Source organism: Mobula birostris, chromosome 4 (assembly GCF_030028105.1).
Source record: "Mobula birostris isolate sMobBir1 chromosome 4, sMobBir1.hap1, whole genome shotgun sequence".
Taxonomy (NCBI): Eukaryota; Metazoa; Chordata; class Chondrichthyes; order Myliobatiformes; family Myliobatidae; genus Mobula; species Mobula birostris.
In genome coordinates this window covers 163,893,542-163,920,832 of record NC_092373.1, presented here as the reverse complement: position 1 = coordinate 163,920,832, position 27,291 = coordinate 163,893,542, and the positions used below count along the sequence as shown (strand labels likewise).

Genomic DNA, 27,291 nt, shown 5'->3' with positions numbered 1-27,291 from the left:
TTAAACCTCTCATATCCATGAACCTGTTCAAATGTCTTTTAAACATTGTAATTGTACCCACATCTATCACTGCCTCTCGCAGCTTGTTCCCATATACACCAACTAATGTGTGGAAAAACCTGCCTCTCAAAATCCCTACTAAATCCTTTACATCCATGCCCTCTCATCTTAGGTTCCCATACCCTAGGAAAAAGATTACATCCATCCATTTTATCTATGTCCGTTGTGATTTTATACACCTCTGTAAAGTCACCCCTTTAGTCACTTAGGTTCCAGAGGAAAACCCCCAACTCTAGTTTCTCATCCTTATGCTCTCTCTCGCTTAACTATATCCTTCCCATAGTATAGGGACCAAAACTACACACAACTTCCAAGCGCAACCTCACCAATGGTTTGTACAGTTGTAACATGATATCCCAAGGTATATTTCAAGGTATATTTTTATATTCATAAAAATGTATAGGAAATACATACACAAATTACAGTACATGTCCTCTTGACATTAACGGTGCCATCAAATTAATATACTGTATGTATTGTGCCATCAAACCATCGCATTCTGTTTACAATGCATCAATACCCTTTGTGTTCCCTCTTCTCTAAAGAAGGACAATCATATCAATGATGTGTCACATGGCAGGAACCATTCAGCTCCTTGTTGATGAAGTGTGCCCTGGGCAAAACCCATGTTGGAATTTTCTGTAAATAATTTTAAATCTGGCCTTTTATCAATGGCTCGCAGTTGCATCTGGAAGAGGCTCTAGAAATCCAGTTTGTTTCAGAAACCCAAGCCAAGTAAGGCCGGTGCTAGAATAATGCTTCTAACGTTGTATATTCTATTTTGTCAGTGACTTATTGAATATAAACTTCTATATTTTCATTAAATTGCATATGAGTACATTGAAAATAGTTAAGTATTTGGGATTATTGTGGTTGGAGACAGTTCAACATTATCCAGCTTTACTCCTGTGATGTAGACCCCCTGACTTTGTCAAAGCAAATATTGGAAATCTGAAATGCAAGCACAATACTAAAAGCACCCAGCAGATCTGCTAATAACAAACGTAATCTTTCAAGGCAAAGGTCTTCACTCTAAATAACTTCTGGAATATTGAACTTGTTATCAGTACTGATGATGAAACACCAGGCTGTCCTTTAAAACTCGTGTTCTTGAATGTGATTCCTTGACCTGGGTCTAAATGTAACTCCACATCCATAACAATTTGACTGACACTTTACCAAGCCAAGTCATTCAGTTAAGGGTTAATTAGAGATGGTCAATAAATGCCAGTTGAGGTTCATTCCAAGTGATGGTGACACAGAAATCACTGCCTTGTGGATTGTGCTCAGGATGAACACTGAGATAAATGTCGACTGCTGGAAGATCAGCAGCATTCTGAGAGACTCACTGTGGTTTGCCTGAAACTTCCTGGTCTTCCAATGTAAGGAGCAATCAGCTTCTGATTGTTACTTTTTGTTTATCCAAAATAAACTTTATTGATGATAAAAATTATTTACAAGAATGAAACATGCAATGTGTTTACTTTCTTACATTCTGAGACAAGTTTATGCCATATCACCATAATATAAAAATTGCAAGCAAGTTAGTGATGTGCTCAATACAGTGAATGATGACGGATAAAAGACATGCAATGTAATTGCAAATTTTATGATTAAATTAAAAACTTGGACTTTTTTTAGTTGGTTTGCATCCCTTGAATAAAAAAAAGCAATCCAATTAATGATCTATTTGTTATTGTAGTTTGTAGTGTGTTGGATTGTGAGATCAACAGCGAAGGTAACTGATACTAAAGGGTCATTGGGTTGCTATCACCTAAAGGGCTATGTTACATAGTTGTATGGTTAATAACTGCAACATTATCGCACTGTGCTTGCAGTTTTTATCTCAACAAACTGATGTGTTTTCTGTTCTCGTGAACTGATCGAGTTACAAGGCATCAGAGAAACAGGATACACTACAACTCTTTTTAATTATAAAAAATACAAAGGAACAATTCACAGTTTGAGTGCAAGTTGAATAATAGCATTTAAAGTGGATACACATTTTTTATTAAATATTCTTCCAGAAATTCCTTGTCTAAATTAAAGTAACAGACTCAATTTTTTTTTGGTTTGTTTTTGAGCAAATGGCACAGTGGGGAATTAGTATTACCTTTATACGTCCACAGTTTTTATCTCCAGAGTGGATGAACCCTGGGCTTGAGGTGGTGGGGTTGGTCACTGGACCTATTTGAGGAGAATCAGTAAATGTCTCATCATTGTTTTGTTCTCTTCCAGCTCTATGGGGACTCTCAGGCCAAACTACAACGCATCTTAAAGCTGATATCTGGCGGAGGGCTTTCCATTACTGGGTCACACATCATGTGTGGAGACTTTCTGTACAGTGGTCACACTGTTATGCTGACCATCACTTATTTGTTCATTAAAGAATGTAAGTGGTTTCCTGAATGGAGTAATTGTTGATCTTAACTGCAATAGTGCAAGGGGGTAGATGCAATGGTGCTTTGGCACAATATAACACACTGTAGTGAAACAGCGTATATTCCTGTGTATCTGACTTTTCACGTGAATCATTACTGGTATTTACTAGTCAGGAGTCAAAAAGCAGAGATCAAGTATTGCCCAAGAAAGGGTTCTTCAGAGACTTTGCTGGATGCTTTAAGGGTTAGAGCTACAGTCACAAGGACAAATCATCTGCTAGAAATGCTTCTACCAGATTTCCTCCTCCTAGGATGTCCAAAACTGCTCTCTCCCTTCTTAACTATATTTATAATAACCCAGCAATTAAATAATTGTGCAAATAATTGAGAGGGCACAACCTCAGAATAGAGGGACGTCCATTTAAAAACAAGGCATGTCTCCATTTAGAACAGAACTGAGGAGGAATTTCTTTATCTGGAGGATAGTGAATATGTGAAATGCATTACTACATACACCTGTAAGGCCATGTTAAGGGTATATTTAAAGCGGAGGTTGATAAGTTCTTGATTCGTCATGGCATCAAAGGTTATGGGGAGAAGGCAGGAGAATTGGGTTGAGAAAGATAATAAATTAGCCATGGAGAAATGGCAAAACAAATTCGATGGGCTGATGGGCCAAGTGGCCTAATTCTGGTCCATGTTTTATGGTATTATGGTCAAATGTCCTGATACAAAATTTCAAGTCAAGTTTATTGTCATGTGCACAAGTAAGGTGAGGTAGAGATACAATGAAAAACTTGCTTGCAGCAACTGTAATGATAAAAAATAGAAATAGACCTTATTCAGGGGTGAAATATCTTTATTTGAGATTGACAGATTACGGTAATCTGAATTGAGCATCTAATTCTACATTACTCTTCCCTTTCTTTCTACCTGTCTGTTCTATGAACTGAACCTTTTATGTTTGTAACATTCGGGGAGTCAATCTGACAATTCAAATGAGGCAAGATTTCCAGTGGCTGTCTAGGCCACTCATCCCTGTAACAACTCCTGCCTTAGTGGTCCATCATCTGATATCTAACAACTGCTTAATTCAACATTCCTGTCTACAGTGTACTGTACAATACTGTACAAAGAGTTAGTCCAGCACAGAAACAGGTCCTTCAGCCCATCCAGTCCATGCTGAAACCACTTACCTGCCTACTTCCATCGACCTGCACCACAACCATGGCCCCATACTCCCACCTCTCTTAAATGTTGAAATTGAGGTCACATGCACCACTCGTGCTGCTAGCACATGTCACACTTTCACGACCCTCTGAATGAAGAAACATACATAGAAAATAGGTGCAGGAGTAGGCCATTCGGCCCTTCGAGCCTGCACCGCCATTTATTATGATCATGGCTGATCATCCAACTCAGAACCCCGCCCCAGCCTTCCCTCCATACCCCCTGACCCCCGTAGCCACAAGGACCATATCTAACTCCCTCTTAAATATAGCCAATGAACTGGCCTCAACTGTTTCCTGTGGCAGAGAATTCCACAGATTCACCACTCTCTGTGTGAAGAAGTTTTTCCTAATCTCGGTCCTAAAAGGCTTCCCCTCTATCCTCAAACTGTGGCCCCTCGTTCTGGACTTCCCCAACATCGGGAACAATCTTCCTGCATCTAGCCTGTCCAATCCCTTTAGGATCTTATACGTTTCAATCAGATCCCCCCTCAATCTTCTAAATTCCAACCTTAGTGGAAAAAGCCTGCTTGCATTTACTCAATCTTTTTCGACTGATATTATTCCAATCAGTGAATTCAAGATCAATAGGTCCAGAAGATGAATACCTGGCTTAAGAATGGATAATTTGAAGGGACAAAGATACTGGGGGTTCACATAGATATTTAATATGTCATTAACATTACCATAAAGATATTAAACTGCCTTGTGTATAAAGTACACATTTTATATACAAGGCTTGCTGCATACTCTAGTTAACCTCACTCACATTGATTGCACATGGGCCATCCTATTGAAACAACATTTCCTCTCAGAAGTTGTCCTGAAGCTTTTGGTCATTCACTACATATGAAATAAAGGAAAATGGAAGACTATGTGTGAGGGAAGTGTTAAATTGACCTTGAAGTAGGTTAAGCGGTCAGCACAGCATCGTGGGCCAAAGGGCCTTACTGTGCTGTACTATTCTATGTTTGGTACAGTTTAGATGTTTTTTAGATGCTGCTGATGGAAATTAAGACCAGTACTTAGTTGAAATGTCAGAGGGCTTTCCTTATCATTCACCTCCATTGCTGCTATTGCATTTGCCCAGATATGGTATCGAATAATATGAATGAATTCAACAGCAAATCAGTTGGCTGCATATTGGCAGACACAAGAGACTGATGAAAATCCAGAGCAACACAGAAAATGCTGGAGGAACTAAGTAGTCTGGCAGCACCTAAGGAGTGAAATGGATGGTCAGCGTTTACAGTTGAGGCCTTTCATTAGCACTTTCTGTATGGCTGCGCATTGGCAAGCAAGTTGCACCCTGCTTTGCTTTGCTTTCTTTTTGCAAACTTTATATACAGGAGGTCCAATTGCTTATAGGCTCTGTGAAGTTATGTGTTTAACTCATTGCACTACATATTGGAAGAGTTTTTTTTTTGCAGCCAGCTACAAGAACATAAGGGTTTTATTAAGTTCCTCAATGTATTGTAGAACATTTTGTGATTTGTCAGAAGAATTTTTCATATCCTGTTATTTTCCAGACGGCATGCTCAACATGTATTTCACCACACCCAGTCCCGCAGAGAAAGCTAAGTTCTGATGTGCAACAGCTGCATTTATTTGATATGTATCTAAACAACAGGGTGTAGCATTAATGTAAGATTTCCTTGCTTAAAACCAATTGTTCTTAAGCTTGAGCTAAATCTGACACATAAAGAACATATCAGCTATTTTCTGCTATACTAATACTACACAATTGAAAATAACATTTATTATAAACAAATAATGTGAACTTCCTGCTGATACATATTCCGTACTTTGGGTTTGACAGTAATTTCCAAGTCCCTCACGTGCTTCCCTCTTCCAACTCTGTGATACAGATGTTGACATTTAGTGATGTGGTTGTACAGCTTTCAGCAACACAGGTATTGCCCAATTGGCAAACATTAATTTGTAAGATCTGAAGCATGAGACTGTGAAAATAGCATTGCTGTAAGATCTGACTGTCTTCAGTGATATTTTTACTTTCTAAAACAACCATCAACAGAACGCCCCTGGATCTGATTTATTCCTTGTTATCCCTGGGGAGATGTGCTGTCTCTGGTTCAAATTGACTACACGCAGTTCAGTACAGTTTGTGACTAGGAGGCTTAAGACTCTGACACAATGAGTAGACAGACAGAAGTGTTCATCACTGCTATCAATACTTCTCTGTGCATTCCAACCTTATTTTTGTCTTTTATTGTAAAGTTGCAATGGTGATGACCCCCATACAAATACTATATCGAACTATAGTTACCAAAAGTACATAGAACATAGAATAGTACAGCACAGTACAGGCCCTTCGGCCCACAATGTTGTGCCGACCCTCAAACCCTGCCTCCCATATAAGCCCCTACTTTAAATTCCTCCATATACCTGTCTAGTAGTCTCTTAAACTTCACTAGTGTATCTGCCTCCGCCACTGACTCAGGCAGTGCATTCCACGCACCAACCACTCTCTGAGTAAACAACCTTCCTCTAATATCCCCCTTGAACTTCCCACCCCTTACCTTAAAGCCATGTCCTCTTGTATTGAGCAGTGGTGCCCTGGGGAAGAGGCGCTGGCTATCCACTCTATCTATTCCTCTTATTATCTTGTACACCTCTATCATGTCTCCTCTCATCCTCCTCCTCTCCAAAGAGTAAAGCCCTAGCTCCCTTAATTTCTGATCATAATGCATACTTTCTAAACCAGGCAGCATCCTGGTAAATCTCCTCTGTACCCTTTCCAATGCTTCCACAGCCTTCCTATAGTGAGGTGACCAGAACTGGACACAATACTCCAAGTGTGGCCTAACCAGAGTTTTATAGAGCTGCATCATTACATCGCGACTCTTAAACTAAATCCCTCGACTTACGAAAGCTAACACCCCATAAGCTTTCTTAGCTACCCTATCCACCTGTGAGGCAACTTTTAGGGATCTGTGGACATGTGCCCCGAGATCCCTCTGCTCCTCCACACTACCAAGTATCCTGTCATTTACTTTGTACTCTGCCTTGGAGTTTGTTCTTCCAAAGTGTACCACCTCACACTTCTCCGGGTTGAACTCCATCTGCCACTTCTCAGCTCACTTCTGCATCCTATCAATGTCTCTCTGCAATCTTCAACAATCCTCTACACTATCTACAACACCACCAACCTTTGTGTCATCTGCAAACTTGCCAACCCACCCTTCTACCCCCACATCCAGGTCGTTAATAAAAATCACGAAAAGTAGAGGTCCCAGAACAGATCCTTGTGGGACACCACTAGTCACAACCCTCCAATCTGAATGTACTCCCTCCACCACCACCCTCTGCCTTCTGCAGGCAAGCTAATTCTGAATCCACCTGGCCAAACTTCCCTGGATCCCATGCCTTCTAACTTTCTGAATAAGCCTACCGTGTGGAACCTTGTCAAATGCCTTACTAAAATCCATATAGATCACATCCACTACACTACCCTCATCTATATGCCTGGTCACCTCCTCAAAGAACTCTGTCAGGCTTGTTAGACACGATCTGCCCTTCACAAAGCCATGCTGACTGTCCCTGATCAGACCATGATTCTCTAAATGCCTATAGATCCTATCTCTAAGAATCTTTTCCAACAGCTTTCCCACCACAGACGTAAGGCTCACTGTCTATAATTACCCAGACTATCCCTACTACCTTTTTTGAACAAGGGAACAACATTCGCCTCCCTCCAATCCTCCGGTACCATTCCCGTGGACAACGAGGACATAAAGATCCTAGCCAGAGGCTCAGCAATCTCTTCTCTCGCCTCGTGGAGCAGCCTGGGGAATATTCCATCAGGCCCCGGGGACTTATCTGTCCTAATGTATTTTAACAACTCCAACACCTCCTCTCCCTTAATATCAGCATGCTCCAGAACATCAACCTCACTCATATTGTCCTCACCATCATCAAGTTCCCTCTCATTGGTGAATACCGAAGAGAAGTATTCATTGAGGACCTCACTTACTTCCACAGCCTCCAGGCACATCTTCCCACCTTTATCTCTAATCGGTCCTACCTTCACTCCTGTCATCCTTTTTTTCTTCACATAATTGAAGAATGCCTTGGGGTTTTCCTTTACCCTACTCGCCAAGGCCTTCTCATGCCCCCTTCTTGCTCTTCTCAGCCCCTTCTTAAGCTCCTTTCTTGCTTCCTTATATTCCTCAATAGACGCATCTGATCCTTGCTTCCTAAACCTCATGTATGCTGCCTTCTTCCTCCTGACTAGATTTTCCACTTCACTTGTCACCCATGGTTCCTTCACCCTACCATTCTTTATCTTCCTCACCGGGACAAATTTATCCCTTACATCCCGCAAGAGATCTCTAAACATCGACCACATGTCCATAGTACGTTTCCCTGCAAAAACATCATCCCAATTCACACCCGCAAGTTCTAGCCTTATAGCCTCATAATTTGCCTTCCCCAGTTAAAAATTTTCCTGTCCTCTTTGATTCTATCCTTTTCAATGATAATTATAAAGGCCAGGGAGCGGTGGTCACTGTCCCCCAGATGCTCACCCACTGAGAGATCTGTGACCTGACCTGGTTCATTACCTAGTACTAGATCTAGTATGGCATTCCCCCGGTCGGCCTGTCCACATACTGCGACAGGAATCCATCCTGGACACACTTAACAAATTCTGCCCCATCTAAACCCTTGGAACTAATCAGGTGCCAATCAATATTAGAGAAGTTAAAGTCACCCATGATAACAACCCTGTTATTTTTGCACCTTTCCAAAATCTGCCTCCTAATCTGCTCCCCTGTATCTCTGCTGCTACCAGGGGGCCTATAGAATACCCCCAGTAGAGTAACTGCTCCCTTCCTGTTCCTGACTTCCACCCATATTGACTCAAAAGAGGATCCTGCTACATTATCCACCCTTTCTGTAGCTGTAATATTATCCCTGCCCAGTAATGCCACCCCTCCTCCCCTTTTTCTGCCCTCTCTATTCCTTTTAAAGCACTGAAATCCAGGAATATTGAGAATCCATTCCTGCCCTGGTGCCAGCCAAGTCTCTGTAATGGCCACTACATCATAATTTCATGTATGCATCCAAGTTCTCAGTTCATCACCTTTGTTCCTGATGCTTCTTGCATTGAGGTACACACATTTCAGCCCTTCTACCTTACTGTCTTTACATCGTTCATTCCGCTTCTCTTTCCTCAAAGCCTCTCTGTTCTGTTAGATCTGGCTTTACTCCAGGCACTTCTTTCACTGCTGTATCGCTCTGGGTCCCATCCCCCTCGCAAATTAGTTTAAACCTTCCCGAACCATGCTAGCAAACCTACCTGCAAGGATATCGCTCCTCCTCGAGTTCAGGTGCAACCCATCCAATCTGTACAGGTCCCACCTTCCCCGGAAGTGATCCCAATGATCTAAAAATCTAAAACCCTGCTCCCTGCACCAACTCCTCAGCCATGCATTCAACTGCCATCTCCTCCAATTCTTACCATCTCTGTCACGTAGCACTGGCAGCAATCCTGAGAACGTCACCCTTGAGGTCCTGTTCTTCAGCCTTCTGCCTAATTCCCGAAACTCACATTTCAGGACCTCATCCCGCTTCCTGCCTATGTCGTTGGTCCCAACATTATCACGACTTCTGGTTGCTTTCCCTCTCGTACCAGGATGTCGTGCACCCGGTCAGAGACATCCCGGACCCTGGCACCCGGGAGGCAACAAACCATGCGGGTGTCCTTCTCACGTCCACAAAATCTCCTGTCTGCTCCCCTGCCTATAGAGTCTCCAATAACAACAGCTCTCCTCTTCTCCGTCCCACCCTTCTGCACCACAGGGTCACAGTAGCAACTGCTGTTTTGCATGTGTTAAGATTTTAGCTTTATAATTATTTACTGGACTATTCCAATTATTGATATGGACTTTGGAAATGAAATAACAGGTGAAAATTAATGCACTGAGGAGATCTACAAATAGGGCAGTGCACATGTGGAATCAGCTGCTATCAGAAGTGGTAGAAGCAGGTTCAATTGTAACATTTAAGGTAAGTTTGGGTAGGTATATGGATGGGAGGGGTATGGTGAGAAGTGGTTTGGTTGCAGTTAGATGGACCAGGCAGAAGCACAGGTCCGCATGAACTTGATGGACTGAAGGACCTGCTTTTGTGCCATAGTATTCTCTGACTCTTTAACACCAAAAAATAAGGTATTAAGAAGTTGAAAATTCTACTCATGGCACTGTGACCAATTTTTCACAAGTTCCCTCTCATTGGGACTTCTATGTGCTGATGAAGGAAACTTTCATGAACACATTTGACAAACTCTATCCCATCTAGTCCTTTTACAGTGTGGGGAGTCCAGTCAATATATGGAAAGCTAAAATCAACGACTGTAACAACCTTATGTTTCTTGTAGTCTGCGATCTCTTTACAAATTTGTTCCTCTAAATTCCTAGGACTGTTGAGTGGTCTATAATATAGCCCCATTAATGTGGTCCATTCTTATTTCTCATTTCCACCCATAATGCCTCACTAATAAGTCCTGTCCTTCCTGTAATTAAGTCTCACTAATGGCTACAACGTCATAATTCCTAGTGTTGATCCATGCCCTGAGCTCTTCCACCTTTCCTACGATACTTCTTGCATTGAAATATACGCAGCTCAGGTCACTCGTCATACCATTCTCAACTTTTTAATTCCTGACGTAGTCTAAGATCTTACCAAAATCTGCCTCCACAACCTCTCTACTAACTGTCTGACACTCTGTTTCTCATCCTCATGCAACTCTAGTTCCCACCCCACCATACAGCATTTACAGACTTTCCCACTAGGATATTAGTCATCCTCCAGTTCAGGTGCAAACCGTCCTTTCTCTACAGGGCCCACCTTCCCTGGAAAAGAGCCCAATGATCCAAAAATGTTATTCCTATACCAAATCATTAGTCGTGTTAAACTGTACAATTGTTCTAGTTCTGGTCTCACTAACACATGGCACAGGTAGCAATCCTGAGATCACAATCTGAAGGTCCTGCCTTTTCACTTAGCACTAACACCTTGAACTCCTTATGCAGACCCTTGTCACTCTTCCTACCCATGTCATGGTACCTACATGGACCACGACTTCTGGCGGTTTACTCTCTCACTTAAGAATGCTGAAGACTCAATCCGAGATGTCCTGGGCCCTGGCACCCAGGAGGCAACATACTATCTGGGAATCTCGTTTTCACCCTCAGAACCTCTTGTCTATTCCCCGAACTAATGAATCCCCTATCACCACAGTGTGCCTCTTCTCCCCACTTCCCTTCTGAGCCACAAAGGCAGACTCAGTACCAGAAACCGAGCCATGTGATTTTCCTTTGGTAGGTCATTCTCTTTCTCTCCACCCCCGCCCCCCACCCTCCACCAACAGTATCCAAAGTGGCATACCTGTTGTTGAGGGGGATAGCCACAGGGGTTCTCTGCACTGGCTCGTTAACCCCTTTCCCCTGCCTGACTGTCACCCAGTTTCCTGTGTCCTGCGCCTTGGGTGTAACTACCTTTCTGTATGTCCTATGATCTGGCATTCATCCAGCCCAACTCCAACTCCTGCAGCTGGATGCACTTTTTGCAGTTGGTCATCAGGAACGCTGGAGATCTCCCGGCCTTTCCACATGCTACAAGATGAGCATTCCACTATCATGCCTGTCATCCCTACTGTCCTAGCTAAGCAGATATAAAGAAGGGAAGGAAAAAAAAACTTAACCATAAGACAAAGGAGCAGAAGTCGGCCATTCGTCCCATCGAGTCTGCTCCGCCATTTTATCATGAGCTGATCCATTCTCCCATTTAGTCCCACTCCCCTGCCTTCTCACCATAACCTTTGATGCCCTGGCTACTCAGATACCTATCAATCTCTGCCTTAAATACACCCAATGACTTGGCCTCCACTGCCGCCCATGGCAACAAATTCCATAGATTCACCACCCTCTGACTAAAAAAATTTCTTCGCATTTCTGTTCTGAATGGGCGCCCTTCAGTTCTTAAGTCATGCCCACTCGTACTAGACTCCCCCATCATGGGAAACAACTTTGCCACATTCACTCTGTCCATGCCTTTCAACATTCGAAATGTTTCTATGAGGTCTCCCCTCATTCTTCTAAACTCCAAGGAATACAGTCCAAGAGCGGACAAACGTTCCTCATATGTTAACCCTCTCATTCCCGGAATCATTCTAGTGAATCATCTCTGTACCCTCTCCAACGTCAGCACATCCTTTCTTAAATAAGGAGACCAAAACTGCCCACAGTACTCCAAGGGAGGTCTCACCAGCGCCTTATAGAGCCTCAACATCACATCCCTGCTCCTATACTCTGTTCCTCTAGAAATGGATGCCAACATTGCATTCGCCTTCTTCACTACCAACTCAACCTGGAGGTTAACGTTAAGGGAATCCTGTACAAGGACTGCCAAGTCCCGTTGCATCTCAGAACTTTGAATTCTTTCTCCATTTAAATAATAGTCTGCCGGCTTATTTCTTCCGCCAAAGTGCATAACCATACACTTTCCAACATTGTATTTCATTTGCCACTTCTTTGCCCATTCTTCCAATCTATCCAAGCCTCTCTGCAGACTCTCTGTCTCCTCAGCACTACCGGCCCCTCCACCTATCTTCGTATCGTCAGCAAACTTAACCACAAAGCCATCTATTCCATAATCCAAATCGTTGATGTACAATGTAAAAAGAAGTGGCCCCAACACGGACCCCTGTGGAACACCACTGGTAAGGGGCAGCCAACCAGAGTAGGATCCCTTTATTCCCACTCTCTGTTTCCTGCCAATCAGCCAACGCTCTATCCACGTATGTAACTTTCCCATAATTCCATGGGCTCTTATCTTGTTAAGTAGCCTCATGTGTGGCACCTTGTCAAAGGCCTTCTGAAAAAAGCTCTAACCTAGAGCTTTTCTTTGCTTTCTCTGACTGAGGCCTTGAAGAGCTAAAGCGTCAATATCACCACCCTGACTCTGTCCACTCGATCAATGTCCACTGTGGTGATGGCTGCTGCTTTTGCCCTTGCTTCCTTTTTATTTGCTCTTGCTAATCAATCTCAAATGCAGATTGGTTGCAGGCCAAAGGTCTATTACCCTGCTGCGACCCACTGCTCCCATTTTCTACTTAGGCAGTGGATCTGAGTGAGATCCCCTCCTCTCAAACTTCCGATGTCTAGATCGTTTGCTGATCAAAGCTCTATTATCTGTTGGTAATGTTGGTTCTGTTTATGCCTTTAAGGCTGGTTAATACACTTCCACGTCTGACTAAGTGCTGGGACTAGTGAGAATTTCGATAAAGATAATGCAGCATTAAATTAAGGAGGCTAACTTTTGTTTCTCATTTTTCTCAACCAGAGCTAATAAATCCGGCAATATTTTGGGAGCTTTCAAAAGCATCAGTAGGAACACATGTAACAATACTTTAATGCTCTAAAAACCAGCATGAATGAATTTCTAGAATTTCTTATAAAGTTTAACTTTAAAACAACTTACAAGGCAGTAAACACTTCCACCCCCCCACCACCACCACCATACCATTGGACAGAATAATGAGGCTTGAGAAGTGTCACAGGCAGCACTTCACCTGTGAGTCGGCTGGGGTGACATACTGCGTCTGGTGCTCCTGATGCAGCCTTCTATATATTGGCGAGACCCGACGCAGGACACCTATGCTCTGTCTGCCAGAGAAAGCAGGATCTCGCAGTGACCACACATTTTAATTCCATGTCCCATTCCCATTCTGGTATGTCTATCCACGGCCTCCTCTACTGTCGAGACGAAGCCACACTCAGGTTGGAGGAACAACACCTTATATTCCATCTGGGTCCTCCAACCTGATGGCATGAACATTGACTTCTCTAACTTCTGTTAATGCCCCACCTCCCCTTCGTACCCCATCCCTTATTTGTTTGCTCGTTTGTTTGTTTGTTTGTTTGTTTATTTATTTATTTATCTCTCCTCCTCCTCCTCCTCCTCCCCCCCCCCTTTTCCCCCTCTTTTTTCTCCCCCTCTGTCCCTCTCACTATAACTCCTTGCCCATCCTCTGGGCTTTCCCACCCTTCCCCCTTTTTTTCTCCCGAGGCCTCCCGTCCCATGATCCTCTCCCTTCTTCAGCCTCGTATCCCTTTTGCCAATCAACATTCCAGCTCTTAGCTCCATCCCTCCCCCTCCTGTCTTCTCCTATCATTTCGCATCTCCCCCTGTCCCTCCCCCTCCCACTTTCAAATCTCGTACTATCTCTTCTTTCAGTTAGTCCTGATGAAGCGTCTCGGCCCGAAACGTCAACTGTACCTCTTCCTAGAGATGCTGCCTGGCCTGCTGCATTCACCAGCATTTTTTGTGTGTTGCTTGAATTTCCAGCATCTGCAGATTTCCTCATGTTGTGCGGTTTGATGCTGTTTTCTTCAGCACAGAGTAATTAAATTGGAAAGGTACTAACTTCACCTGAGCCCATACATTACCTGATAGTAGGATAGGTTAAAATGTTTCTCAGTTAGTCAAGCAGTGCAGATGGCAAGTCTGTGCAGATTTTAATATACTTTTACAGGTGTATTTTTAAGTTTTTCTCTTAAGTTCTTTGTTTAATCTTTTTTAGAGATGTACTAAGAAGAAGCTTTAGTCTTCACTACCTGTGCAATAGTTGATAAAAACTAATTAAGAATGAACATGGAAACGGGAGTTAGAGGGACCAATTGCCCTTTGAGTATGCTCCTGTATTCATCACAACCACAGCTGATCTTCTACCTCAATGGCATTTTCCTTCACTATCCCCATCAAACTTGGTTCCTTTAATATCCAGAAATCTTTCAGTTACTATTTTGAATAAACTCGCTGATCATCCACAGTTCTCTAGACTAGAGAACTTCAAAAGTTTATTATCCGCTGCGTTAAGAAACTTGACCTTATTTTGGACATGCCATTATTCTGAGACTGTGACCCTTGGTTTCACACTTCTCAGCCAGAGGGAATATCATCTTCGTGCCCAACCTGTTGAGCCCAAGATTTTGTATATTTCAACGGATTCCCCAATCATTCCTCTAAACTCAAGGGGATGGAGGCTCAGTCTTGGTTTCCTCACTGGTAAATATGCTATTCCTGGAACCAGTTTAGTGATCCTCTGCACTCACAATAGTGTCTACAGCATATTCTTTTCTTTCAGTTAAGGAGACCAAAACTGCAGCAAGGTATTTTTACTGCTACTTTCAAATTCTCTCATAATAAAGATCAACATACCAATTGCCTTCCTAATCACACGCTATACCTGTATGTTGTTTTCAGTGACTTCAGAATGAGAGTTAGTTTTATTACCACTGACCTATATAATGTTGTGAAATTTGTTGTTTTGTGGCAGCAGTACAGTGCAATCATTTTTTAGATACTGTAAGTTACAATAAGAAATATAAAACTCTAAACAAGTAGTGTACAAAGAGAGCAAACAGGCTGGGCACGAAGACGATATATCCTCTGGCTGAGAAGTGTGAAACCAAGGGTCAGGTGTGTTGGTATTCATGGACTGCAAAAAATCTGATCATGGACGGGAAGCAATTATTCCTAAAACATTAAGTATGTGTCTTCATGCTCCTGTACCTCCTCCCTGATAGTAGTAATGGGAATAGGGCATGTCACAGATAGTGAGGGTTCTTCATGATGGATGCTGCCCTCCTGAGGCATTGCCTTTTGAAGATGTCCTCTATGGTGGGGAGGCTAAATCCATGATAGAGCTGACTGAGTTTACAACCCTTTGCTGCGTTTTCAAATTCTATGCATTGGTGTCTCCATGCCAGACAGTAATGCTCTCCATGTACATCTGTAGAAATTTGCTAGAGTCTTTCATTTCTGTCTGATAACCAGTTCTCAGTCATGATCAAAATATGCTCTGCAGCTCTGTGAACTCTAACCCTGTTCACAGGATTGTGTGCATGTGCAGAGCTTATAATATTTTAGTGGGTAAAGCTAAAAAAAAAACATTCAGATAGAGAAGGTAAAATACAGTGTTTTTTTTTCTCTGTGTAGTTAGAGTGGTTCAGGATCTAACAACTGTTGCTTTTTCTTTCCACAGATTCACCACGTCGGTCGTGGTGGTACTCGTGGTATCTGTGGATCTGCTGGCTTCTCAGTGCAGTTGGAATTATGTGCATCCTAATAGCCCATGAACATTACAGTGTGGATGTTTTGGTGGCCTATTACATTACAACAAGGCTCTTCTGGTGGTACCATACAATGGCCAATATTCCAGTAAGTTTCTGGTGGATCATGGAAGCACACTTTGAAGACTATACTCAAACAACATGCTTTCAAGAAAAACAAGAAAGAAGCATGAGATCTCTTTTCTTCCCATTCCAATCAACCGTACCTTCCTCATTCTCTATCATACTTTATATTCCCTTCCAGACTGATATTTTTTCCAGGCAACATCAGCCTTATTTTCCTCACATAAATCTCCTGAAAATGCTATCAACAGTAGCATTACAGCAAACTTCAGCTCATGTGATTGTCCACATCACTGATCTGAAAAATGACATTCCCATTTACCCACAGAAAAAAACAGATTTTACAACAAAAACAAAAGTAATTTTGTTTTACAGAAGATTTTTTCAGTGACACTTGCAATTGAGTATCTTAATCTTTATAAGATTTTCATATACAGCAATAGAGTGAACAAAATCACCATTTTAAAGCCATTGAAAGGTCATAATATATCTTCCAGGCCATTGTGCTTTTAAAATTAGTCTTGAATCTTAGCTTAAGGAGAGTTTATATTGCTAAATATACACTTTGGTTTAAAATATTTTTTTCCATATTCTAACCAGCTGTGTGCTTCAATGTGATTGTACCTCCTAAAACAAGTTATTTATCTTTATTTCTCAACAGACCTTGAAAACCCCATCACAGTCCAATCAATTTTCCCATGTCTGGTGGTTCCAGGTTTTCCTCTTCCTTGAGAAGAACGTGCACACTTCAGTTCCTTGCTCCTACGTGTGGCCTCTCTCGTGGCCTCCAGGCTGCCTGAGGTTGCCGTGTTGGAGATATTCGAGGGTTCAGAAATTGTGAAGAGCTCATATGGACCAAGTATTGTTTCAACCCTGCACGCATCAGAAGAAAATAAAGATTATCTTTGTAGTTTACACTCAGTTCCATCTAATTAATTAAATATTTTTCCCTACAATCTGAATATAAGCTTAAGATATCTAAGGTAAGTGGGGAACTGATGTTTTGCTAGTCCTTTTGGCCTGTCTAATATACATTTAGCTTCAGCCTTAACGTCCACAAGGCTGGAATTTAAGTAATTACTTGAATCATTCCTGATGTGTTACTCACATACATATGAATCAGAAGGTAGGATCTAAGTCTTGTCTGTGACCTAGGAAGCAAAGAGATGCACTCAGATTTACTGCAAATGTAGTCCTACCATAGAAGATCATGGTACTTGAAAGAAGGTAGGAGTACTAGCTATCCTACTGATTATATTTTAACAAATCTATGCAACAGATTATTTTGCACATTGTTTGAGACAAAACTGTGAACTTTGAAACACCAGCATACCTGTTCCATCTCTACAAAAATTAGGATTCCATCATAGCTGATTTGCAGCTTCAATGCTTGTAGCACATGCCAAAAAATTTGACCAAAGATAACAATGAGGTGACTCCTTCTGGGAGATCTTTCTCCTTTCATTCTGAAAATGTAACACCTTGCAGCAAGGAAAATGGTCTGTGGGCTCCTCCCTGCAGAAGGATTTGCATGTAAATTGCACCACAGAAGTTTTCAGTTCAGAGGAAGGAAACATAATTGACTTTACTACCATTGAGTGAGGAAAAGGTGATGTCAACTAGCAGGCTCCTGATGCTATTTGAGGACTGATTCTAGAAGTGTACACTGGCAAATACTGAACAGGCTTGTGATATGTTTGCCAGTCCATTTGCTTTCAAATGCTACTAGTCAGATTTATAGATGAAGTAAGCATTGGGCTGTGCTGCTTCAGGCCCACCGGTTGACTGCTATCTTAATATGGAATCAATGCTTTCATTTGGGAGATAAAACGGGGGGAAATGTTGGGTGTGAACGAGAGTTCTTAGTCCAATGGAAGTTAATTCAATCTGCAGTGATTTTTTAAATCAATCACCATGCTGCTGAAGGGGAAGTTCAGAAGTAATCCTTAAGTTAATATTCAACATTTAAATCCTGATAGCAGTTGTATTTTTTATTTTTGGAGTTTATTATCTAGTGACCAGGAAATTTTGGGAAATATTTTGATGTTTGTCTTGAATATTTGTAGTTCTTCTTTTATGAGCTAAGTTCCATTCAGTAAACTTTTGATTTGCTACAACTTGTTTTAACCCAAAACACCTCGCAGAGCCAAAGTAAAATGTGTGTATATTATTTACACTTTTAGCAACAGGGAACAAACACTTTGGATCCATTACAAAAAATCAGTATTGTAAATATATTTAATCTGCATAGAATCATTTTACTGAATCAATTCATTATCATATTATCAAAATATTCATCCACATGGCCTTTTTTTAAAGTATAGTTCATCCATGCCAAATCTTACTGGTGCCAAATCTGTCAGATGTGCTTACAAAGGGAATCCTTGGTTCAGTACCCCTTTTCCAAAATGTTTGAGGTTGGAAGATTTTCAGATTTTGGAATATATAATGAGGTAGCTTGGGATCACCATCATTTCTGTCTCTGAGTTTATGTGCTAGTGTTAAGCAGTCTTCTTCTTACACTTGTTCATCATACACACAGTTGCAGCCATTCAGTGTGTTAGGTTTTCATCAGCAATTACCTTGGCAAACTCATCAATGAATTATTCTGCTACATAATCAGTAGTTGCTTTATCACCACAATTCTTTAAATATTTAATGTCTTGCCTTTTCTTAAATTTCTTCAACCAGCCTACTGAATATTCACAATTACCTTCATTTTTCAGTTTGCCTTGATAGATCTTTACTTGTTTTATGATCAGCATCCAACTAAGCAGCATATGCTCACTTTGTAGCTAATGAATCCACTCCTTCAATATATAATTGAGATCTTAATTTTTTGCTTTATGCAGTGTTTTTCTGTTTTTCACTAATTTCTGTTCTTTGCATATGTGAAATCACTTCTCAGAACTGTCTGTGATGTGCAGAGACCTGTACATCACCTCACAACTTTCGCTGTGCTTTGTGGAATTTGCCATTTGTGACCTGATGCCAGCACTCAAAAAATTTTGGACTTTGGAATTTTGGATAAGGGGTACTCAACCTGTACAATGTAAAATAAACCTTGTTGACCTCTGAGTCAGAAGCAACCATTTTTGTATGTGAAGGTAGTGGAAGGGTTGGTCCTCAATGGAGCGGGGGCAGTTGTTTCATGGGCGTGCCCAATCACTCAAGTGAAGGACATGAGGGAACTCACTCTCTCTGCATCTTGTCTCTTTATTTCTCCCAAAGTTACAGATACGCAGCGGCATTCAGTTGGGAAGACATACTCCAGGAACTGATAAAACAACATTGTGTTTATCCTTATTGCTGCACTTCCTGTGGGAGAATCTTATAGTGATCTTCTCTCAAACGCATACATCCATTCTTCTTCTTAGCCCATCAGTCCTACTGGGACATAAGCCACTGATAGCAGCTTGTCAGAGTCCTCTGCGTTGGGCCAGTCTTTCAAACTGCCCTCAGATGTAGACAATCTTCGAAGATCCTTTCTCTCCCAATGATGAGATGTTTAGAGTTTCTGTCAGCATTTCTGTATCACTGTGTTTTTATAGGATGGGGTTGCTAGCCCCATGCCCAAAGCTCTTCCTTACACTGCCAGGTTTGGGACTGTCCATGCCAGAATTATGCATCCATGGAGATTTTTTTAAAAAGCTGCTAGAGGAACTCAATAACTCAGACGGCATCAGTTAAATGCTTAAGGTCAAGACCCATCAGAGTCCAGTGTAGATGAGGGGTTTTGACTCAAAGCATCAACTGTCTGTTTCCCTCCACAGACGTTATTAATCCACTGAGTTCATCCAGCAGCTTGGTATTGCTTTTTCCAGGTTCCAGCATCTGCTGTCTCTTGTATACCTATTTGCCCCAGTTAATCTGTTGGAAGTATGCTTACTGGCACGTCTCAGTTAATCTTTATTCAACTGATTGGAAGTGACTGTTACAAAATAGTTTGTAGCATTTCATCCTGCTGCAGTGATAAGGAAAGGACTGAATTGAGTCACTAAATTACCACACCCACCCACCAGCTTAAACTCTATGCCATCATGAAAAAAGGAAAACTTAACATTACAGACCTTAGCATTCCTTTTAAACAAGGAAAAATTAAAGAGATACACTTCCTATTTTAAGGAATGCAAATAATCTGGGTGCCTTTGAGACTTGGTTTGAAACTTCTTAAAGATTGCACTTTCTATCACTACACCCAAATGTTGTCCAGACACCTTTGCAAACCTAAATTCAAATTTTATAAATAATTGAGGAAATCCGCAAAGTTTTACTTGTGGATACAATCATTAGTATTTTTGTTATTCAAATATGCTGCTTTTGTATTTGAGTAATCTTTTAAAATAATCTCATGCCTTGTATTTTAGCCCTAATTTGTGTATATATAAATAGTAAAAAGATGTATTTCTATGGATATGTGACACACACTGTTGCAATGATTGCATTTAATTAGAGTTAAATATTTGATTATTAAAAATGTATTTTTCCTGTTAATTGTTACTTATGGCCTAGTTATTTGAACATATTTTTTGTCATTCCATGTTTCTTCCCTCCTTCATTAACAGGAGAAAAATCACTGGTCACTTTCCTGTACTTCATCTATGTGACCTGGCCTTGTGTGTTAGTTCAGTAAAAAATTGGTTAGCTGTTTTCTTTTTGATGTTTCAAAGATGTATCTACTACAGTCACTGCAGAAGTATTCATTTACGCCCTAATGTGGCAAAGTTGTGGAATGCTAGGAGTCAAGTCAAATCAAGTCACTTTATTATCATTTAACTATATAGGTGTATATAATGTAGTTAACCATATGGAGTTTATAGAAACGAGACAACATTTCTCTGAACCAGGGTATGCAGCACGTAACACACATAACACATGATAGCTTATGAAATAAGGATAAAATCTACAGATGAATCACACATAAATAACAAACTAAAGTTCATTAATATTAAGTATTGTAAGGTATGGAACAGATTAACCAGTGACACTTCGAATATATTGTGGCAGGAAGTTCAGAAGCCTCATGGCCTAGGGGAAGAAACTGTTTCTCATCCTGACCATTCTTGTTTTTATGCATCATAGTCTCCTGCCTGATGGTAGAAAGTCAAAGAGGATGTTGGATGGATGGGTGGGGTCCTTAATAATACTAAGGGCCCTGCATATGCAGCGCTCCTGATAAATGTCCCTAGTGGACAATTGGGAGATGCCTATGATCCTCTCAGCTGTTCTCAGTCCTTTATAGGGACTTCAGGTCTGATGCTCGACTGCTCCCATACCAGATGGAGATGCAACCTGTCTGAATACGCTCAACGGTGCTCCTTTTAAGTGCAGTTAAGATGGGGGGAGGGTGGGAGTCCTGCTTGCCTCAACCTCATAGGAAGTGGAGGTGCTACTGTGCCGCCTTCTTCAAAGAGGTGATATTGAGGAACTCAGTGATGCAAACTCCCAGGAACTTGGTGCAGTTAAGTCTCTCTACGAATGAGCCACAGAGGGGAATGGTTTTTCTGCACTTTCCTGAAGTCTTCACATTCAGGTTTAGTCGGTTCTTCTCACACCAATCCATCAGCTGCTCCACTTCCTCTCTGTACTCCATTCCGTCATTGTTCTTGATACGGCCAACCACTGTTGTGCCATCTGCAAACTTGATGACATGGTTTGAGCTGGATCCTGCAACACAGACGTGTGACGGTAGTGTGAACAGCAGTAGGCTGAGAGACATTGCTGCCCACACTGACTGTCCTTGGCCTTACTGTCAAGAAGCTCAGTATCCAATTGCAGAGGAAGGTGTGAGGACAGTTATCCCACCAGTTTTTGGGGTATAAAGGCACTGAATGCTGAAATGAAGTCTACCATCAGCAGTGTGGCATATGAGACCCCATTTTCTAGGTAGGACAGGACAGAGTGGACGGCGGAGGCTACGGCATTGTCAGTGGATCAATTTGAGTAATAAGCAAGCCCAATGCAGCCAGGAGAAAGGCTTTAATTTGCTCCATGACCAGCTGCTCAAAGCATTTCAGAATGGTTGATGTTAATGCCACCGATCAACAGTCATTTAGGCAGGTTACTGTTACCACCTTTGGCACTGGAATGATGGTTGCCACCTTGAAAACTGAGGGGCAATGGATTGTTTCAGAGAGGTGTTGAATAGATTTATCAGCACCTCCGTCAGCTGGGTAGTGCAGTCTTTCAGAACCTGACCGGGTATATTATCAGGCCCCGCAGCTTTGTGTGGGTTTACGCTGGCCAGGATCGTCTTCACCTCAGCTTCAGCCAGACGGAGTGTCTGCTCCCTTGGGACTCAGAAACCCAGGAGTGCTAACACCATTAGTTATAATTAATGGTGGGAGGAGAAGATGGCGGTGCGACACAGCGCACACAGCTTCTCCGGTAATGAATATCTGTAATCTGTCAAGTAGGATGTCGTGCACAATTCTGATTTGATGGAGGCAGACGTGAGAGCACAGGAACATCTGGTGAAACTTCTGAAATGCCTGTTTCGCTGCCGCCACTACTGTGTGAACCGAAATCTCCAGAGGGGAAGACCCCGAATCCTCAGCTTTGCCTGTTGCTTGGTGGCCGGGGTCGATGCGCTTGGTAAAGATGGTGCTCGGTGCTCAGTGTCGGAGGGCTGGTTGGAGGCTCGAAGTTTTCGGACGGACTGTGGTTGGGTGCTTCCAGGATGCTGCATCGGCAAGTTTGCGGCGCTGGAACCTCATGGCAGGGAGAGTTTCTCCCTTCTACTGTCTGCGTGAGGTGATGGGCTATTGGGACTTTGAGACTTTTTTTTTTACCGTGTCCATGGTCTGCTCTTATCAAATTACGGTATTGTTTTGCACTGTTGTAACTATATGCTATAATTATGTGGTTTTTGTCAGTTTTAGTCTTGGTCTGTCTTGTGTTTCTGCGATATCATACCGGAGGAATATTGTATCATTTTTTAATGCATGCATTACTAAATGACAATAAACGAGGACTGAGTGTCCTCATAGTCTAATTCCAAGCAGACATGCATCAAACCTGAAATTAACCTGCATGATTTAAGTGTGGGATTGTTATCATCAGTACATGATACATTTAATAGCATTTATCTTTGTGATTTTTTGGATTTCCTTGATGATTTGTACATGCAAATCCATCAAGATCTTTGAATTTGCAATGGATTTATGAAGGGTAAAGATTTTTGTTTACCACAGTTGGACAATGGTGCAAAAGGTAGAGTTACTGCCTCACAGTACCAGAGACCTAGATTCAATCCTGATTTATGGTGCAGTCTGTGTGGAGTTTGCATATTCTCCCTGGGATTGCATTGGTTTCTTCCTGGTCCTTCTGGTTTCCAAAGATGTAGGTTGGTAGCTTATTTAGCCCCCGTAAGTTACCCTAAATATGGGAATCAGTTATAAAATCTGGGGTGAATGGTTAAAAATGAGGAGAAAATAAAAATAAGATTAAAGAAGGTTTAGTGTAAATGGGTAGTTGATGGTTAGAATGGACTCAGTCCAAATGGCCTGTGACTGCGCCGTATCACTCCACCGAATGTACTATATATTCTTGCACTTAAATGTCATTGGATTTAATTGCCACATAATTAGGAATCATTTGGAAACACCAAGACTGAGAATATAATACAGTGGATTCTGGTTAATTGGGACACATTGGGACCAGTACAACTTCGCCCAATTAAGCAACTGTCCCAATTAGGCAAAGTTTCTTGTAAATAGTTTAAAAAATATAAAAAAGACAAACAACTGTTTAACTGAGTAACAACTTAAGTATTTAAGTGAAATACAGAATAAATTAGTACACTTAAACTACTACAGTACTGCAAAATATGTATTAATTCCTAATAGTTATCGACAGAAGAATTTATTCATTGTTAGCGGACGTGTTCTTTTGATTGACTATAAACGAACAAAATCAATGCAGATAGTCAATTGCCTTCAAACAATTCTTTTGACAATGACATCCTTAAAATCTTCATTTTAATTGTAACATTAAAGATGATTGTCAATACATTTAAATTCTTTGTCGTCCTTAACTTGCTGAAGTAGTGAAATTGATTCATTTTCATTTCCGGCCACCTCTGGCATCTCCAAGCCTGAAACGATGGCCCAATTAATCAGAATCCACAGTATGTAAAAAAGGCAGTGCATAGAGTTAATTGGTTAATATTGACAGATTACCACAGAGAACTAAACAATAAAAGACATTTCCCTTGAGCTTAATGTGAGGAAGTAATCATCAATAAATAAAGAACTGATTCATATCTTGTTCAGAATCAGAATCGGGTTTATTATCACTGACATGTAGTGTGAAATTTGTTGTTGAGCAGCAGTAGTATGGTGCGAGACATAAAATTACCTTAAGTTTCGAGCATAGTGCAAACCATTTGTCTTGGTAATATAATGCTTAACATCACTTAATAAAAAGTGATCATGGAGTTGTCATTAATAAATTCCATTTTCACCTAACATAAGGAAAATAATACAAGTAGTATTCAAGTATTTAGAAACATAGAAAACATAGAAAATGGGTGCAGGAGTAGGCCATTCGGCCCTTTGAGCCTGCACCACCATTCAGTATGATCATGGCTGATCATCCAACTCAGAACCCTGTACCTTCTTTCTCTCCATACCACCTGACCCCTTTAGCCACAAGGGCCATATCTAACTCCCTCTTAAATATAGCCAATGAACTGGCCTCAACTGTTTCCTGTGGCAGAGAATTCCACAGATTCACCACACTCTGTGTGAAGAAGTTTTTCCTCATCTCGGTCCTAAAAGGCTTCCCTTTTATCCTTAAACTGTGACCCCTCGTTCTGGACTTCCCCAACATTAGGAACAATCTTCCTGCATCTACCCTGTCCAATCTCTTTGGAATTTTATACGTTTCAATAAGATCCCCCCTCAATTTTCTAAATTCCAGTGAGTATAAGCCTAGTTGATCCAGTCTTTCTTCATATGAAAGTCCTGCCATCCCAGGAATCAATCTGGTGAACCTTCTTTGTACTCCCTCTATGGCAAGGATGTCTTTCCTCAGATTAGGGGACCAAAACTGCACACAATACTCCAGGTGTGGTCTCACCAAGGCCTTGTACAACTGCAGTAGAACCTCCCTGTTCCTGTACTCGAATCCTTTAAGACACCTTTAAATATTTAACCTTAATGTTTTGAATATCGTTATCTTGTTACATTGCTAAATTTAGTGGTTTGTATACAGCAAGTTCTCAAACACAGCAATGAGAATGATTCAGCCAACACCGTTGCATTTCAAATAGTAGAATTGTACGCTCAGCAGCCACTTCATTAGGTATAGTATAGTCATGGTTTTCCCCCGGGATTAATACACCTGATCATTAATGCAAGTATCTAATCATCCAATCATGTGGCAGCAGTTAAATGCATAAAAGCATGCAGACATGGTAAAGAGGCTCAAGGCTCAATTGTTGTTCAGAACAAACAACAGAATGGGGAAGGAGTGTAATCTAAGTGACTTTGACCATGGAAAGATTATTGGTGTCGGACTGAGTATCTCAGAAATTGCTGATCTCCTGGGATTTTTATGCACAACTGTTTCTTGAGTTTACAGAGAATAGTGTGAAAAACGAAACATCCAGTGACCAGCAGTTCTGTGGGCAAAAAGTTCCTTGTTAATGAGAGAGGTCAGAGGAGAATGGCCAAACTGGTTCAAGCTGACAGGAAGGCAGCAGTAACTTAAGTAACCCTACATTACAACAGTGGAGTGCAGAAGAGTACCTCTGAACATACAACACATCAAACCTTAAAGTGGATGGGCTAGAGCAGCAGAAGACCACAAACGTACATTCAATGGCTACTTTATTAGGTAAAGGGGGTACCTAATAAAGTGGCCACTGAGTGTATTTAAAAAAACTCAAAGGGACAGACAGGGCCACATTTTAATATCTCACCTGAAAGATAAACAGTCCCCCAGTGTTGCATTACATCTCCAGTTTAAAGTATTTATTAACTTAAAATGCTCTTTCTCCCCTCGGACTGCAGTAGATCAGTCAATCATCTTCCTAATTGCTACCCTCATTGGTTAAAAGCAAGCATTCGCGATGCAGGTTGCATGAATGTAGCACACAATTGCTCTATTTCTCTTTTTCCTAGAGAGCGAGTACAGTATTTACCCCCCAACTGCACTTCCACAGTAGCTCGCTTGTAGTCAACACTGATGCCTATTCTCTGATCTTGTATATAAGACTGTTAACATAACTGTCAACAGTCTGTTAGCATAAGTCTATTCACATAAAGTTAGGTAAGTCTTTCCCCTACTGTTGTTGCTGCTGAGTAACAGACATCCCACCCTGCAAAAACTCATTTCAGGGAGGTAGCACCATCAATTTGCGGGAGACTCCCGGAACTTGCGGGAGACTCCCGGAACTTCCGGGAGAGGTGGGATGTCTGCAATAGCTATGTCTACTTAGCAGCTAGCCAGCTAGTTTAAATAACGTTAGCTATGCTAATGAACAAATGACAGCTGTTAAACTCACCTCAACGTGTCTTTTACAGTTTTAACCCACCATGAGCAATAGAAAAGTCACTGTTGCAAACAGTGCAGCGAGCAACACTGTCATTATTTTTGACCCCTATTAGGCAGGGGTACACTTTAGGGTTGTCTGGGGTGATGTACGTTTTATATTTTATTTTTTTGGAACACTCTGCCATGGTGTGCTCTCTCTCTCTCTCTCTCTCTCTCTCTCTCTCTCTCGTGGTCGCTCTCGCGCTCTCTCTTGCTTTCTCTCGCTCGCTTTCAAAAAAAATTGATTTCCATGATATTGTATATAATTTGTGGGCATCAGGGAGCCACTATTAATATGCGGGAGACTCCTGGAACTTCTGAGAGAGGTGGGATGTATGGAGTAATGGTGGAATCACGTGTCATTTGTTAAAGATGGAAAGCAGGCTGTCAAACAAGAATGCAGATGGAAGACTTCTGAGAGTAGAAAGTTGTTAGTATAGGGGCCAGTTTGACATCCAAAGTACTTTTGTGTGATAGTAATTTTGCTCAAAGACAAAATAAGACATGTGAGTCATAGAGACAAAATAACTTTGCATTAACTTTAAATGAGCACAGCAAAATATACCATCAGCAGCTTCTAATTTCCAGTACTATTTTTTTCTCTATTTTAGGAACTAATTTTCTCTATCAACAACTGCTTCAGAAACTAGAAAGACTACTGCAAAGTGTTTTTGGATTTCTTAAAAGAATGGAAACTTAAAGCAGCTTCCTCTATTGACAGGAATTTCATTGTCCAATAAATAGCCTAATTGTCCAGCTTCATAAATGGGCCGCAGCAATTTGATAAAGAGCCATACTCCACCTTAGCAACATTGTTTCACCTGTCACAGGTGTGGAAAAAATGTTGGCTAATCCACATTT

At 41.3% G+C, this 27,291-nt stretch overlaps 1 protein-coding gene across 1 annotated transcript in view; it reads left to right on the top strand.

The window, feature by feature from the left end:
- Positions 1–20,340, top strand: part of sgms2a (sphingomyelin synthase 2a) — a 97,655-nt gene extending 77,315 nt beyond the window's left edge. The window contains exons 4-6 of the mRNA XM_072256390.1: positions 2,299–2,452; positions 15,741–15,916; positions 16,553–20,340. Coding sequence (XP_072112491.1) covers positions 2,299–2,452; positions 15,741–15,916; positions 16,553–16,732 — 510 coding nt within the window. The 3' untranslated portion in view covers positions 16,733–20,340. The remainder of the gene's footprint in view (positions 1–2,298; positions 2,453–15,740; positions 15,917–16,552) is intronic.
- The last annotated feature ends 6,951 nt before the right edge of the window (positions 20,341–27,291 follow it).